Source organism: Cyprinus carpio, chromosome B6 (genome assembly GCF_018340385.1).
Source record: "Cyprinus carpio isolate SPL01 chromosome B6, ASM1834038v1, whole genome shotgun sequence".
In the NCBI taxonomy this organism is placed as follows: Eukaryota; Metazoa; Chordata; class Actinopteri; order Cypriniformes; family Cyprinidae; genus Cyprinus; species Cyprinus carpio.
The window spans coordinates 21,508,484-21,525,331 of record NC_056602.1 but is presented as its reverse complement, the minus strand read 5'-3'; the positions used below and the strand labels follow the sequence as shown (position 1 = coordinate 21,525,331).

At 36.3% G+C, this 16,848-nt stretch overlaps 1 protein-coding gene across 4 annotated transcripts in view; it reads left to right on the top strand.

The window, feature by feature from the left end:
• Window positions 1-16,848, top strand: part of col7a1 (collagen, type VII, alpha 1) — a 57,833-nt gene that overhangs the window by 17,035 nt on the left and 23,950 nt on the right. For all 4 annotated transcript variants that reach the window (XM_042726225.1, XM_042726226.1, XM_042726223.1 and 1 more), the window contains exons 19-62: window positions 5-148; window positions 1,341-1,466; window positions 1,698-1,844; window positions 2,151-2,276; window positions 2,359-2,505; window positions 2,591-2,710; window positions 2,816-2,965; window positions 4,836-4,972; window positions 5,140-5,266; window positions 6,639-6,782; window positions 6,903-7,078; window positions 7,254-7,283; window positions 7,404-7,430; window positions 7,542-7,586; window positions 7,713-7,814; window positions 7,913-7,975; window positions 8,246-8,281; window positions 8,367-8,420; window positions 8,566-8,637; window positions 8,772-8,885; window positions 9,653-9,679; window positions 10,328-10,381; window positions 10,544-10,615; window positions 10,748-10,807; window positions 10,894-10,929; window positions 11,054-11,098; window positions 11,322-11,357; window positions 11,461-11,505; window positions 11,598-11,633; window positions 11,744-11,779; window positions 11,872-11,907; window positions 12,094-12,165; window positions 12,418-12,477; window positions 12,631-12,666; window positions 12,790-12,870; window positions 13,302-13,337; window positions 13,425-13,469; window positions 13,554-13,625; window positions 14,112-14,156; window positions 14,262-14,297; window positions 14,406-14,447; window positions 14,534-14,614; window positions 14,692-14,727; window positions 15,037-15,072. In XM_042726225.1, coding sequence (XP_042582159.1) covers window positions 5-148; window positions 1,341-1,466; window positions 1,698-1,844; window positions 2,151-2,276; window positions 2,359-2,505; window positions 2,591-2,710; window positions 2,816-2,965; window positions 4,836-4,972; window positions 5,140-5,266; window positions 6,639-6,782; window positions 6,903-7,078; window positions 7,254-7,283; window positions 7,404-7,430; window positions 7,542-7,586; window positions 7,713-7,814; window positions 7,913-7,975; window positions 8,246-8,281; window positions 8,367-8,420; window positions 8,566-8,637; window positions 8,772-8,885; window positions 9,653-9,679; window positions 10,328-10,381; window positions 10,544-10,615; window positions 10,748-10,807; window positions 10,894-10,929; window positions 11,054-11,098; window positions 11,322-11,357; window positions 11,461-11,505; window positions 11,598-11,633; window positions 11,744-11,779; window positions 11,872-11,907; window positions 12,094-12,165; window positions 12,418-12,477; window positions 12,631-12,666; window positions 12,790-12,870; window positions 13,302-13,337; window positions 13,425-13,469; window positions 13,554-13,625; window positions 14,112-14,156; window positions 14,262-14,297; window positions 14,406-14,447; window positions 14,534-14,614; window positions 14,692-14,727; window positions 15,037-15,072 — 3,248 coding nt within the window. The remainder of the gene's footprint in view (window positions 1-4; window positions 149-1,340; window positions 1,467-1,697; window positions 1,845-2,150; window positions 2,277-2,358; window positions 2,506-2,590; window positions 2,711-2,815; window positions 2,966-4,835; window positions 4,973-5,139; window positions 5,267-6,638; window positions 6,783-6,902; window positions 7,079-7,253; window positions 7,284-7,403; window positions 7,431-7,541; window positions 7,587-7,712; window positions 7,815-7,912; window positions 7,976-8,245; window positions 8,282-8,366; window positions 8,421-8,565; window positions 8,638-8,771; window positions 8,886-9,652; window positions 9,680-10,327; window positions 10,382-10,543; window positions 10,616-10,747; window positions 10,808-10,893; window positions 10,930-11,053; window positions 11,099-11,321; window positions 11,358-11,460; window positions 11,506-11,597; window positions 11,634-11,743; window positions 11,780-11,871; window positions 11,908-12,093; window positions 12,166-12,417; window positions 12,478-12,630; window positions 12,667-12,789; window positions 12,871-13,301; window positions 13,338-13,424; window positions 13,470-13,553; window positions 13,626-14,111; window positions 14,157-14,261; window positions 14,298-14,405; window positions 14,448-14,533; window positions 14,615-14,691; window positions 14,728-15,036; window positions 15,073-16,848) is intronic.

The following is a 16,848-nucleotide window of genomic DNA, read 5'->3' as shown; positions in this document are numbered from 1 at the left end:
GTAGGAGTGGAAGACTCTGAGATTGTACCCGCTGATGTGGCTTCCTATGTCATTGATAGACTCCAAGAAGGTGCAGCCTACCAAATATTCATCTCCGCCCTTTTTAACTCACGGGAAGGACCTTCTGCCACTGTGACTGCAAGGACAGGTAGTTGTTGTCTTTTTGCATTTTGATATATTCAGTTAACCGTATGCATGGACCTTTAAATGCTTAAAGTCAGCATGAAATTAAAATAGATAATTCTAATTTTTTATGGAATATTACAGTGTTTATTATAAAGTAGGGCTGTCAGGATATTAGATTTTTCACACCACAGTTATTGTGGCCAGACAAATTCATGATATCGATATATCGCAATATCTATAGAAATCTTGGGGAATCAGCCAAATTAATTTTTACTTTGTTTATTTAGTTTTTCTTTTTACCCAATGAACATAAGGATACTGATAAACACAGGCCACATGCATTTTCACTTCTTATTCTTCAGGCCACAGATGGTCTGAGACTCTGGCTTCTTTGAAGCTCCCTATGAAATAACAAGAGAGAAAATACTGTCAAGTTCAACAGTATGATGGATAAATATGAACATCAAAACTGATATTTTAACCTGTTAACTTGCGTACCCATATTTTAATCTCTTTAACCTATAGAATGATCATACTATCTGATCAATTTACGATGGACAAAATCAAGTCCCATAATACTAAAATGCTGAGTATGCTTCATATACATTTACATATTTTTGTACTTAATAAAAATACCCTGCAGTTGTACTTTTGGTATTCTAAACTGCTATATTTAAAGCCTGCTAAATTGGAACAACTAATTTTGTACTTAAAGCACTTTAATTGCGGAAGTACAGTAGTGCTGAAGTCCAACCAAAGATATACAGATGTATATTTGACTGTGCTAAAGTGGAAGTATTGCAAGTATACTTTAGGTACACTTTAAATATTTTGCATTTAAAGGCCGATATTATTCAAAGATCATACAATCCTTATCAGTAGTGACATATTTTAGGCTTAACATTAAGAAATATTGTTGTGTACAAGTATTACTCCAAATGATAATTAATTATAATTTTGCATCAGTAAGTCTTGAGCGATATGTCAGTAAACATGTTAATAGTTTTGAACTATACTTAGTATGAAATAAATGTATTTTAAATATTTTACTTTTTTACTAGGGGTCAAAACAAGGAAGTAAAGAAGACTGCAATTTCAGTTTCATGCCGACTTTAAAGATTAGTCATTTCTGAGCTTTCAGCAGGAAGCAAGGTTTAATCTCAGTGTATTTATTTAGTCTGAATGGCTGACTCTATCCTGATTCTATGCTTTAGATCAGGCCACGGTGGGTCGCGTCACCAATTTACAGGTGGTGGAGGCCCAAGGGGAGGTTGTTCGAGTCAGCTGGGTTGGAGTTCAAAATGCGACTTCATACAGAGTGCTCTGGAAAAGGACTGACGGTGAGATATTATAGTGATTTTAAAGTAAATGCTCACATAGCTGAGTGTAATGTGCCATATCCTATAGGAAAGAAGATATTGATATCTCAGTTTTCTTATTTCTCTTATTGAGAATCTAAAAATACAAGGGTTTGTGACCTCCAGGGGCCACAGCTCATAAATTATGTAGACTATAGAAGTCAAAAGAAAGCCTCAGCCATCATATAAAAATAAAACTGAGTGCGATTGCAGGTGGAGAGGAGCGGAGTCAGCTGGTTGGTGGTAACGTGACCTCAGTGGATCTGAGGCAGTTGGATAAAGGGGCACAGTATGAAGTGAAGGTTCTGGCTCTAGTTCGGAACAGAGAAGGCCCACCTGTCTCTGTCAGAGTCACTACAGGTGAGTGCTGTTTGTCTGTGATGTTTGTTTCTCTGTTTCAAGTCAAATTTACTTATATGGAGGAGTCATTAATCTGTATTCTCTAGGGCTGGGTTTACAATATCGATTTCTCATTTATTTACATACAGTATATTTCTATTCCACGGAATGAATATTTACACAGTGTTCAAAATAAAGACATGAACACAAATTATCGTTTGGGTGTTATTTTATTATCTTTTATTGTGGCTTGGCTAAAGATCAGATCAAATTCATCAGAGATGTTTCCCCACAAAAGTGTATTGATATCACTTTTTGTTTTTACAGGGGGCCAGAGAGGGACAAGAGTAGAGGGTTTGCGTCTTTTGGACTCGACCCAAGGGGGGCTCCGTATAACCTGGAGAGCAGTGAGTGGAGCCAGCTCATATCGAATCTACTGGAGGTCCTCACAAGGTAGTTATACAGGCACTCATGTAACCACACACACGAACCAGACTCAACTAACTTTATGTTGTTATGTGTTTGCTTTGAATAGGTGAACCTGAATCAAGTCGTCTGATTAGTGGCGATGCAACTTCATACACCCTCGATGGACTTCGACCTGGTCTGAGCTACACTGTAAGATTGTCTGCTGTGGTGGACGGTCAAGAAACTGAAGCTACAACCATCAGAGTAACCACTGGTACACACGCCAGATTGTATCTCAAATTTTATCCATGTCTTTCTCCAGCCATTTTTATTCAGTATATCTCTTTCTGTTTTTTTAGATGCCCTGCCACCTGTGACTGGTCTGAGTGTGACTGACAGTACTGAGAATTCAGTCCTTTTAGGCTGGTCACCAGTAACAGGAGCCACAGGATATATTTTACGCTGGACAGAGAAAGAAGGTGATTTTTCTGAAAGTTTAGGAACTGGTGGTGTGTGGTTTAAGGATCAGAAGCACAATTATAGTTGAATGCACTTTTTTAGTGTGTTATACTCTCTTTCTTCAGACACAGGAACGGGTCAGTCTGAAACACTGCCCGGAACAGCCACTTCTTACCGTGTGACAGGTCTACGACTGGGCCATCAGTACCGTTTCACCCTGCAGCCCACCTTCCAAAACCAGGTTGGACCTGAGACCAGCGTGACGGAACGCACAGGTTATACAGTTTCTGTCTCTTTCTCTTCCAACTATAGACAAATCGAAATAAATTTTTTATATATTTAATCTGTCCAAATTAAACAATTTAGATGAACATTTAATTAACTGATTGTTAAAGATAATGGCATAAAACACTTATTAGGACTCCAGATGACCTGTGCATGTAGTCTACTTTTTAAGAATAATTAAATAAAATATACTTTTAACTTTTAACTAATTAAAGTACTTGTTTTAGTGTTTAATTTAGGGCTGTCAAGTGATTCAATTATTTAATCTAATTAATTACATGATATGCTGATTAATTAATCACAAATTAATCACGTCAATTTTGGTTGAACCCCCCCCCAATAGATAATTAAAAGTATTTTTTTAATGAGAATAGTACTGAATAGATATTACAAAAAAGTAGCGTTAGAAAGAAATATTTTGATTCAGTATTGCTTAAATAATGAAAATAGATGAATATTAATGTTTTTTAAATTAATATTAAAATGAAATTATTAGTCCCAGGCAACGAAATAATAAAATAAATATTTCTGTGTACATAATATATGTGTGTGTACTGTGTATATTTATTATGTATATATGCATACAGACAAATGTATATATTTAAGAAAAATATTTTTGTATATTAAATATATTTATATATAATATAAATTATATGAATGTAAATATATATATGTTAACACATGCAAATATTTTCAAAATATATACTGTATGTGTGTCTTTATATATACATAATAAATATGCACAGTACACACACACACACACACATATTACATAAACAAAGACTTTTATTTTGGATGTGATTAATCACGAATAATCTTTGCCCAGCACTAGAAATTATATTTTAAAAATTAAATATTCTAAGCATGAAAATAAATTCGCCAGTAGGTGGTGCTTGTTGCTCAGAATGGCACAACAGTTCTGCTGTGTCTTTGTTTTAAACTATTTTCGTTTGCGAAATTGAGCAAAATATTGACCATATTGTGTCCAAAATGTAATACAATATTAACTTTTTCAAACATTTTTTATTAGTTTTATTAAACTATTGTATTAAATTTATATCACATTTGCAATAATGCAGATATTTTGTGAAAAACAGCAATCTTGCATGTGTGGTATTGATAAATGGCATCATATGGCAAATTTATGACAAATACAATGTTATACAATGATATTTTTGTCATCATATCTTGAATTTTAGGAGCATACTGTATAACTGCATTCTCATAGGCTACATTACACAGTCAGTTGTTGTCCTGCGTCCTGTTCATGAGCAACTGCATTCAATCTAAGATGGTGTGCAGGTCTGGGCAGGGGATGGGGGATAATTTTAAAATGATATTTTTTCCAAAATTAATCACACCAAACTGACATTAAATAGACAGCTTAGTTTAAATTCAATTGTGTTTAGCATACACAAAACAGATTCAACTTATTGATTTTTTACTCTTTAAAAAAAGATCTGACTCTTCTTTTGTGTGAATTATTTCATACAATACTTTTGACTTTGAAGTTAAGGCAAATTATAGCTTGCGATGAGAGTACAGTGAATAACATATCATTACAATGGTTAGTCACAGAGAGATTTTTCTCTCACTACATGCTCTCCCTGCTAGCAATTTTCATTTGGGAAGTTACAGAGACTGACAGATGATCATAGTGCTTGATGTCATGTTGTACTTTCACACTATCACTGTGCAATGAATGTAATTTTCATTTATAAAGAAACGTTCCCATAGATGATTTGCACCATCTTTATTTTTAAGTCAAGAGTTCATGTCTGTGAAGCTGATATGAATAAATGTTTAAATAAATGAATAAATAATTCCTCGCTTAATATGTTTAATACATCCATGTTTTAGTGTGTGTGGGAGGGCGTTTGGATGTTGTCTTCCTTGTCCCCGCGTCCCGTGATCGCTCTGGCCTGGTGGGACCTGTGTTATCTCTGGTTGCAAGTTCTGCTGGATCCTTAACCTCCATCGGACCCAGAGACTCCCAGGTGCAGTTCTATTGGTACTATCTTAATGTGGTGTTCCAATTTTTTAATTTTTAATACATTTTAATGTCTCAAAAAAACATTGCCATGAGAGTGCCCTCTTCTGACAGTGCATGAGGCATTGAGCTGGTCAGTGTGAATGAAGTGCTTGTAATACCTGTTTAATCCAGATGGGGGTGGTGATGTACAGTGAAGATCCAAAAGTGCGCTTCCTCCTCAATCATCATAGCAACAGCGAGACCCTTCTGCAGGAAATTTTGACCACCCCATTCAATGACAGACCAGGAAATAATATAGGTGTGTTTGTGTTTTGTGTTTTTTCATTTAATTTTTTTCATTTTACCATTTGTACTTTTAGGGGGCACAATTACAAAATTCATCTTAACCTACTTTAAGTATTATTCATTCAGTAATTTTTCACCATGTCATGTATCACTGCAATCTCTAGAAGTAATTTATAACAATTTCAACTAAAATTAATGTTTCATCATGTTTCATTTACTTGACAAATTATTTTGTATTGTAGTGTCAGGGGCATCATGCACTCATTATTTTTGATGGGTCATGAGTCAGGGCGGGGGGGTTCTCATGCTTGTCATGTAACACACAGCAGCCACAATACCACTGTATAACTGATATAGGGTTATGTCCCTACTGAAAAAAACAAACAAACAACAAAACCATCACAGAAAATTTTAATGGTTTCCACTACAAATACCATTACAAACATTTAAAACCATTTTTTTTATGTGCTTTTTGGGAATTATTTGATTATGATTTATTGGTTTTATTATGAAACCAATAGAAGGCAACCGATGGAGACCTACAGGGTCCATTACAGTTTCCAGTAAAACCAATAGAAGTCCCATATAACCAGTAAAACCATTACAAATTTTGTAATGGTGTCTATTGTTTGTTTTTTTTCAGCAGGGGTTTTATAAATTTTTTAATTTTTATTCAAAATATCCCCAAAATATATCATGAAATATCTTGAATCTCAAATATGTGTAAGTAACTGCGTTTTGCACCTTTATAGATTATGTTAGTTGATCTATAATGGGCGATGGGCAAAGTAGCCTAATAGTGTAATCTATTAACTTTGCATAAAAATCCATCTTTTTACTTAAGTACCTGATATGTTTGTCATACCATAAAATATTTTTAATACACTGACTTTATATTTAATGTGGTTTTTGTATTAATTTTTTGAGTTTATAAATTGGAATGTTGTGATTTCGTTTTTGAATTTGATAGAAAAGTTGTTTTTTATTATTTAGGAACATTTTCACTTCAGTCCAGCGAGTTCAAGCACTCTCAGAAACTCCCATAATAATCTCTAAAGCTGTTTACACTCTGCAATTAATATCTTACATTCGTACAGCTTCGCTTTGTTGTTTCTGATGAGAAAAGAATTGCCAGCCAGCAAGCACAGATTTGAGTTCAGCAGCTGGTGATGTTTTTCTTTATTTATATATATACAGGACAAACTGTGCATTTCAACCAAAATTGTTTGCTGTGATATGATTCCAAATATAGGGGTGCCAAAGGGGGGTCACTGAAGTTTAAAAGTTTAAGTTTTATTTGCAAGCATGTACTCTACATATTTGACATACAGGTGACATTATTATATGAATGTGAGTGTGCTAATATTTTCTGCTTTTATGTGTAGGCCAGGCAATGACATACGCACGTCAGTTTTTGCTGAGCGCACCAGCAGGTCGGAGGTATAGTGTTCCCGGGGTGGTTGTTATTATCGCAGACAGGAAGTCAACCGATGATCTTAGCCAGCCTGCTGCTGCTGTTAGAGCTGATGGTAAGCCACACAAAATCAGCCCCAGCTCATTAATGTACACACAAACAGAACAAACCATCCCGGCTGCTCTGTCCCATGTCCATAAGAGTGAGTTAGGACTGTAATAACTCTGTCCCTCAGGTGTGACAGTGTTGGCGGTTGGAATTGGACGTGCAGACTCTAGAGAGCTGCTTTCGGCAGTGACGGATGGCAGCACTCAGAATCTGCTCTATGCTCAAGATGCAAATCAGCTCTACGGTCTCCACCCCGACCTGGCAGACCTCCTCTGTGGTCTTGCACGCGGGACTAGTGTCAGGGTCAGATAAAATCCATCCGTCTAGCTGTCATAAATATCGTGTTTTTTATTATGATGCTTGCTTTGCCTGTCAAGCTTACATTATGGTGGTTTCAAACCTTATTGATAGTCTTTATTGATAAGAAGGGAAGACTAGGTGGAGTTTAGAGTGATTTTGATTTGTTGTTTCCTTTTAGCCAGGGCCTTGTACCTCACAGTGTCCACAAGTAAGTGTGTACTTAAAAGACTAACACATACAGAAACACCAAGACATAATTACATATTTGTGTTTACATTTATACATCTACTTGCACCTCAAAAGAGATGGACCTGTGTCTTTGTTGCAGGGTGCTAAAGGGGAGCTGGGTCAGAAGGTAATAATTGTTGTTGTATATAATAACTCCAAGATGGCTTGTTGGAGTTGATAATTGCTGTAATTTTCTGGTGAAATGTTTATGCATCTTGTCTTTTGTGTGTGTATATAGGGTGAGAGGGGCAGAGATGGAGTGGATGGAAGAAAAGGCGAGCCTGTAAGTTAATCTGCATGCACATTTAGCTGCACTGTGGGATTCATTAATTATTTCTTAGAAACGTTGTTTTTTATATCCTCAAGTAAATGTCTGTCTGATTGTGTGTGTATCTGTGTTTTTAAATAGGGTCGTGATGGTTTACCCGGTCGTGAGGGCCCCAGAGGACCAGAGGGGCCACCAGGTCAACCAGGCAGCAGTCTGGGAGTGAGAGGAGAGAAAGGCGAGAGAGTAAGTGGCACTTAAATATGAATACACACATATGCACACAGATCACAAGTGCTGATATGCTCGCTCTTTCTCTATTTGTTTCCCTCCATCTTTTTCAGGGTTTCCCAGGACTGGATGGCAGTCCAGGTGTTCCAGGTCGTCCTGGTACAGTTGGATTACCAGTAAGAATGAAATCATGAGTAATTGTATTAAATGGTACTGTTAAAACAGGTATTTGTGGATATACTGTATGCACATCCATATACAAAGCATAATAATCCGGTCTGGATGTATGCTAAAAACTCTTAATCTCTTAATTTATCTCTTAATTAATTTTTTTATTTAATCCTCTTTAGTGCAGTACCACTTAAAATATTAAAGATCTCATAAAAAGATCTCATGAATTGATTTAAAACATGGCTTAATTATCTGATGTCATTCTGTTGTTTTAGGGCATTCAGGGATTACCAGGTGTGAGAGGAGACCCTGTGAGTACTCATTATCATACTGTACATGTGTAGAGACAAACATACACAAACACTTATTAAATGTTTAGTCTGTTTGGTTTTATAGGGAGAACCAGGCTTTTCAGGCCCTCAGGGATTAAAGGGAGAGAAAGGTGAAAGGGTAAGAGTGATATTAAAATTCATCTCTAACTGCTCTACTCTACCCCCTAATTTAGCATTTTATTTATTTATTCACTTTTACAGCATTTACAGCAAGAGCTTTAATTGTTTGGTTCAAGAAATTATGTTTTTACTACTTGGTACAGGGAGAATCTGGATCTGCTGATGGAGGAGGTTTACCGGGCCGTAAAGGAGAGCCAGGAATCCCAGGGATCCCAGTAAGAAACACAAGAAAATCACTCTCATCTGCACATTGACAAGAAAGAAGCATATACATGTACAAGCTCTTCATGTCATCAAGTAAACAACAGGATTATTACATTGCCTATTTTATGTCTTTCTTTCCTTTTAGGGCACTCCTGGTCGTCCAGGTGTGGATGGGGCGAAGGGAGAGCCAGGTGCACGAGGTCCATCCGGACTGAATGGTCTCCGGGGGTTGCCAGGCACTGATGGACTTTCTATTAAGGTCAAAATCCATAATCTTTTTATCAACATTTCAACCGCTTATAACATAAACATAACCAAACCAACCAACAGACAATCTCCATCTTTTTTTTTTATAATGCTAGTGAAAAAAAAGTTAAAGAAAAGGAGAAGGGAAAAAAAACACATGTGCCTTATAACATACCAAAACTCAAAATATTACTTAAAGAGACATCAATAAAATCCAGGTATGTAGTCCAAACTTGACAAGCTTCAGTAGACATGTGAGTAACACAAGGAATCATTTCCCTAATATTCTTGTGCCATCCTCCATTGTCTTTTCTGCTAAAGGTGTCTCTAAATGTGTAGTATGTATGCCCCTGTCCCTGTTTGAGTGATGAGTAGTTCGCTGTGAACTCATGCAAGTGTGGACTTTGGGCATATTGAAGGTCTAAATGGCTAAATTGAAGAGCACAGCACTTATCTATATATGTATTCACAAGCTCACTCACCTTTCTTTAGGAATTGTATGAGGTTAGAGGTCAAAATGGAAATTATTGATCTACAGTATATCTGCATAGCAGTTAAAAGAACCAAATATCTATCAGTACACAGAGAAAATCTCACCGCCATGTTTGTTTTCTTATTTTAACCCAGCTATGAAAACCTGTGAAAGTGCCACTGGCATTTTTATCTAGATCTATATTGTTATGCAATATTATTCATTGTTTCCACTGTTTGAAGTTTCTTGTATACCTTCAGCCAATCATGTATCTGTCTGTTTTTGTGTTTCATTTAATTTTCCTGCAGGGTGAAAAAGGCAGCCCTGGTGAGAGGGTGAGTTGATATAAATTCTTCTTCAAAAAAGCCAGGGAATCCTTCTCCAAAAAAAAAAAGAGAGAGAGAGAGAGAAAATAATTGCTAGTATAACAATAAAACAGAACAAATATTATAAAATAAGACATCAAATGGTGTATAAACTTCTATATTTTAATAGAGTCAGTTACTTTAGATGTTGATATACTGTATGCAGCACGTTTTTTGTCTATTTGTCAGCATATGTTAGTAAACGTGCAGAAATATTGTATTGATTGCATGTTGATAGTCCCAAGTGTAAGGTACATGGTCTTTTTATACTATACCTTTAACCCACAATCCATGTAATCAGATGGAACGTAAATTTACACTGGTAAAAAAAGAAAATGCCTAATTTCAGAAGTCTACCACACACTACTGATATAAATGAAATTATTCTTTATGCATTTCTAGGGAATTTAAATGCAATAATCCAAAATTTCTTGATGTGGAGAAGCAAGTACTCTAACATTTCATTAAAACATCCCATGTTGTTTAAGGATTCAGCAAGGGCAAAGTAATCTAATGCACCACGAGAACTCTCTGATGGCATACTAATACAATGTGTAAAGACAATCAGTCACATTTCTTAAATGTAAACGTGTTCTTCTGTCTTATTCTGATTAACAGGGTCCTCCCGGAGTGGGGAGTGGGGTAGCTGCTAAAGGAGATGCCGGTGAACCTGTGAGTGTCTCCATTATTCATGACAAAAGTGGCAGTGTAAATGGATGTTAACGTGTATCTGTGTTTCTGTGTGAGTGCTGCTGTAAATTGGTCATGTGTACTTCAATGTGTGTTTGTGAGTTTTTATCACATGCACCGAATGGCATTTGTGTGTATGTTTAGGGAAGTCCTGGACCACCTGGTCCTCAGGGCCCACGAGGACTGACTGGACAAAAAGGTGCCAAAGGAGACCATGTATGTTTTTCTGCCATTATTTTTTTTACATTGCTTGTAAGCTATTTTTTGTTTGTGATTTATAAAATGTGTGCATTGCTTGTCCATGAATGTATCTCCTTGACCTGGCCTGTTTGTGTCATTGTGTTGCAGGGTGAGAGTATTGAAGGTAAACCAGGCCCCCAAGGAAACACCGGAGACCCCGGTGATCGGGTATGAAATGCTTTCACTAATATATATTTCATGGTTGCTCTAACATTCCTCCTCATTCTTCTTTCATTCATGGATTTTTGTTTCAGGGTCCCCGAGGACCTCCTGGTGAAATTGGAAGTAAGGTAAAGAACAGAAGTCAGTGCATTACTTTATTGTGGCTTGTGTCATCAAGGTACAATGAACACACTTTCTGAATGCATAATCTATGAATCAGTTGAGGAAGTTTTGTTGTTTATTGCTTTTCAGGGTGATCGAGGACAGTCTGGACCACCTGGTTCAGATGGAGCCAAGGTGACTATTTGTCTATGCATGATCGGAAGCCCCTCTTTATAAATATTTCTATATTTGTACTATATCCCTTGTGCTCTTTAGTGTTCCCCGGGCTTATTTCAAAGCATTTTAAGGTGTGATAAGTCGTTTAAACAATTTTTAACAATGATTTTACAAAATGTAGCTATTTAAATGAGTTTTATACGTTTTGATATCATCCTTTGTATAATTCAATGTTTTTTAGGGAGACAGAGGCCTTCCAGGTCCAGCAGGAGACAAGGTGTGCCCTTAAGCTACAGTATATAAAGCATTGATGTATATTCTTATTAGAGAGCTGTGGGTTATGCTGTGCTTGTTTGTGTCTGTTTTTGTTTGTATGCTAGGGAGATAAAGGTTCAGCAGGCCCCCCTGGACTTCAAGGACTGAGGGTGAGTGGCTGCACGAGCCATGATAAGTCACAAGCAATGTAAAAATGCATGAGTGTACATGCATGCTGTAAATTATTTATATGTGCCTTCAGGGATTTCCAGGGAGTAGTGGCCTTCCCGGAGAAAAGGTAAGTTAAGATTTCAGCATTATTGTCATTCTTATACTTTATTTTGTACTTGTACTATAATTTTATTTATTTATTTATTTATTTAATTATGTGTATCTGTCTGCTTTTAGGGTGCTGAGGGTGAAAAAGGGCAACCGGGAAGCTGTGTAAGACCAGAATATTAACGTTTTCAAATTCATATGAACATTTCATTCATTTGTAATGGTCCTCTTGACATTTTTCCCTGTGGCTTTTTTAGGACTGTCAAGGTTCATTTGGGAAGAAAGGAGAGCGGGTATGACTTTTGAGAACAATGCGGAGACTCTGTCTATGTCAGATAACAGTATTTCTGTTTTATTCTTATGTTAAGTTTTTTTTTATATTAACATTCAAATGGTACAAACCCACTAAAATCTGATTTTTACTGTTGAAGTTCCATTGAAAACTTCAACTATTTTAACTCTTCCTTTTCTTCCTATAGGGTGAAAGGGGCCTCCCAGGTCCTGATGGCGGCAAAGGTGATAAAGGAGATGCAGGACAAAAAGGGGAAAGGGTGAGTTTTGTGAATGAATGAAGGTGTTCATCTGGGAAATGTCTGACTGGATGTGATAGTGAGGACATTTTAAAATAGAAATTACACTTACACTTTCACATTGAGTTTGCTTTATCACACATACTTGTGAAATAAAAGCTTTTATTATTATTATTATTATGCAGAATTTGTAAAATAATGTATAAGACTGATTTCTAGATACATCTGAAATCGTGAAACCGTATGACTGGAACTTTCTAATCTATCCCACAGGGTGCCCCTGGAGCAGGAGAGCCTGGCCAACCCGGACCTAAAGGGGACCGGGGTGATCGGGTAAGTAGATATGCATTTCCAGAGTTTATAAGGCAGTAGAAGTATTAAGGTAAAGCTTCAGTTTTAGGTTTTAGTTTTACATAATTGAAATACAGAATCAGCTGCTGTTGTATAAGTCATAATATTTAACATACTACTTATTTATTTAAACAGGGTCTCACTGGATTGTCTGGAAAACCTGGTGCGACGGTAAAGTAAAAACTTTCTATCTCACTCCAGTGACTCCAGAGCATATGTTCATGCAAATGACTCAGCATTAGCCTGAATAAGTTGTCATACATTGCACCCTCTCTTTTCTCTATGTGACTCTAGGGCAGTCAAGGTGACCCGGGGGAGAGAGGGGATGCAGGAAGTCCTGGTCCACAGGGGCCCATGGGCCCCAGAGGGAAGGATGTGAGAGTCTGCACCCATTTGTACATGAACTAAAACTACTAAAAGCTACTTCTAACAACTGCATCTGCAACTAATGCTCATCAGCTTACATTTTTGTTAGGCATAAGTGTGTCACCCTTAACATATCAGGTATTTTGAAAGTTAGCTCTTTCTACTTTAGCCTTATTAATAATCTGCTTTGGTAATGAGATTTATTCAGTGCTTTTTTTTTTTTAACATGAACTCTTTCTTGTTTTTCTTCTAACATCTTTCTTTCTTACTGAAGTAACAAGTAGTCAAGGTAATCCTTGTCTTCAGATTCTGCTCCACACTTGCTTTAAGCTACTGCATTTGTACATCATTCGTGACATTGTAATTATTTTAGTGAATAGTTAACATAGCTAAGATACAACTATTGTCAGGAAGTCTGATCTGTTATTTTGTTTCTGTAGGGACTAAAAGGAGACAAAGGAGAGGATGGCATTCCAGTGAGGTTTTTTTTTTTCATCATTCCAGTATTTGTGAATATGTTTGTGTTTTGTATGTAATGTTGCTCTGTTTCTCTTGTCTCTAAGGGAGAACCAGGGTTGGCTGGTAAACCAGGGGAGAGAGGTCTAAGAGTGCGTACACAGATTTGTTATCTGATGCTGTGAATTATTGTACTATTCCAGCTACATCCTAACAGTGGTGTTTTAATATTCCAGGGACTGTCAGGTCAACCAGGTCAACCTGGGCCAAAAGGAGACACCGGTGATCCAGGGGAAGATGGAAGAAATGTAAGACATATAGCTACCTAAATGTATTTCATCAGAAGTTTGAATGAAATAAATTATGAAAGAATTATATGAAATTATGTTAATACAAGGTACAACATTAAAGCACAAGGAATATGACTGTCAATAGAATATATATTATAATATATTAATAATGAAACAGGAATATTTAGATCCCCATTTTGTCAGAAAATATAATTTCTTTTTACATCTTTTATTTGTAGTTGCTATGAAATTATATATGGTTCCTTGTATATAACGACCAGCAATCTTAAGAGGTCATCATACTGAAACCCAGGCCCATAACCCCAAAACTAATGTTTTATTGGATAATGAATTTATTGGATAAACAACCATATAGTTAAAAACAGCAACCTTTCCTTTAAATAAAACAACAACGGATCAATGCTGCAAGGTGTTTAGGACTATCGGTTTAGATTATTGAGTTATTTTTGTCTAGTCATGTGATCAGTGCTTTGCTCTGTGCAGGGTACCCCAGGTTCCACCGGACCAAGAGGCCCAAAGGGAGAACAGGTGAAATACCTGAAACCTCTCACTCAACACAAAATCACTCATGTTTGGACCTCCACACAAGCACCGAAAATGTCATCTAACTATCTTTATTATGGGTCATTATAGGGAATACAAGGTCCCCCTGGGCCACCTGGTGATTTGGTATGTTTTTAAGTCATTATTGTCTCACTGTACTTTTTTTTCTACACCACCTGTTTATTTAAATAACCTGTTGTTTTTGAACTCTTTTGAATTTGTTCGTTCTCTAAGACATCTGGAGAGAAACAACTGAAAGGTGACAGAGGAGAAAAGGTACAGTTAAATGTTCATAGTGTTTAAATTCCGTCTATCATGCATATTCTGGTTTTGTTATTGTGATGCCCTTGTTTTAACACCAGGGAGAGGCAGGTGACCCAGGGGAGCACGGGGCTAAGGGTCAAAAGGGTGAACCAGGAGCTTCAGGCCCGCCAGGACCAAGCGTAAGTCCGTATGGTGATCAGACAGTATGTGTAATTGGAAGTAATGTGATTTGTATCTTACCCTATTTGTTTTTTAGGGTCCTCAGGGGCCGCGTGGGCTATCAGGAGCCAGAGTAAGAACCTCCTTCTGCTTTAGTGCCTTGTAGCTATTTAGACATTTCTTTGATCTGTATGTGTATCAGTTTGTGTCTGTCTCTGTGGCCGCAAACACACTGACTATAAATGTAGTGATATACTTAATCCCATTCAAACACACGGTTATTTAGGACAGTGGCAACCATATTATAAAACTGAATTAATTTCATTCTAAACATTCAGATGACTGATTTCTCATTAAATCTCCACTGTAGTACCACACCAGGAGTCATTATTTTCTAATAGCAGATATGTACATCTCATTCTGCTCTCTGTTTTTTTTCTAGGGTGACCAAGGCGATAGGGGCAGTCCAGGAGACAAGGTAAGAGAGACAATTTTCTTGGTTTACTGTGGGACGTTAAGCTCAATTTTTTTGAGACCATTAACATGTCCACAAGACATGAAATACAAAACATATTTAGCACAACAAACATTTTTAAAAACGTTGTTAAAAATCAGCTTTGTTTGAGTGACAGATTCTGACAGGAAGTTGTATTAGCCTAAAGATGAAGAAACTGCACTACTTAATGCAAAGGCTGAAGAATCAGTTTATATTTGAGTGGTATTCTTTTGTCACCTCACGATTCGAGTAAATTTTGATTCAGGGAATCATGATGCGATTGCTAAATAATAATAAATTTTTCAACAGTGCCTTTTAGCCCCAGATCATTTTAAATGAATCATGCATTAGACCTTAGAGCCTTTTCTACATGTGTGGAAGCTCTGGGTTGCTTAAGGGTTCTCTGTTAGAATTGACAGACGTGAACAGGCTGTCGTTCCTCCAGCTCCAGACTGATACATGGAATGTTTTTTTAATGTCATGTTTCTGAAAGTTTAATTTGAGTGTGGTATATATTTTTTTTTTACAACACTTGTTTTGCAGAAAGAAAAAAAAAAACAGAAAAAAAACCTCAATTAAGATTCTTCTTATGATTATTGTTTGTTTTTATTATTTGTTCACTGAAAGTTTTCTGGGAATAATTTTTTTCCAATGATCAACTATATGATCAGTATCTAGCTTAATCACCATTGAGCAAAACATTTACCCAAAAGCTTCTAAATAATGAAACTGGGCTTACAATCTTTGTATTTGTTTATGATATACAGTTTTTTTAAGTCTCTTATGTAAAAAAAAAACTGCATCTATTTTATTAAAATATAGTAAAAACAGTAATAGTGTGAAATATTTTTAACATTTAAAATAACTGTTTTCTATTTTATTGAATTATAAAATGTAGTTTATTCTTGTGATGGCAAAGCAGACTTTTCAGCATTTATTTCTCCAGTCTTCATTGTCACATGATCTGTGTCATGTTGTTGTGCTGTTGTGCTGCTTCTTATTGTTCTGGAAACTGTAAAACATTTTTCAGGATTCTTTGATGAATAGAAAATTCAGAAGAACAGCATTTATTTGAAATAGATTTTTTGTAAGCAATGTCAAAATCTTTATTGTCCCTTTTGATCAATATTATGCATTTTTGCTAAATAAAAGTATTAGTTTCTATAAACATTATTTACTGACCCCAAACTTTTTATACATCTATAAAATAAGCATCTTCCTTAAATATCTCTTCAAAAGTGGGTGTAAGCACCCCTGCAAAAATCATCTATTTTAGAGTGCAGCAATGACAATATTTTGAAAGTGAGTGTCATACAGCGGTAGACAGCTGAAAAATGGCTGAAATGATACAAATGGCAGCAGTAATCAGTGTAAAGTATAAATATAACTGCTTAGTCATGGGTCTCTCTATACTGCAGAAGCTGTGACACACTTCATTATGTCAGGTTTTACCTTTTGGGGTTTTAAATAGCAGGTCTCACCAGCGCTGCAATTATTTGTTATTGGCTGTCTGGGAGACTGTTTAATCTTTGTTTAACATTTCTGCTACAGAATTGAAACAAGGCTTTGTTTCGTAATGGGAGGGAATGAGAAAACATGATCTCAGTGATGTCTCGAGGAATATTGTAAACCATGTTGTGGCTTTCTGCTTCCTGTCAGAGAGACGTATAACCAATTAGTTTATATCTGACCCTTGTATACTTGTACCAGTCCTCATCTAATTTATCCTTTTGATCTCTGTTCCTTTTGCTTTTGGCA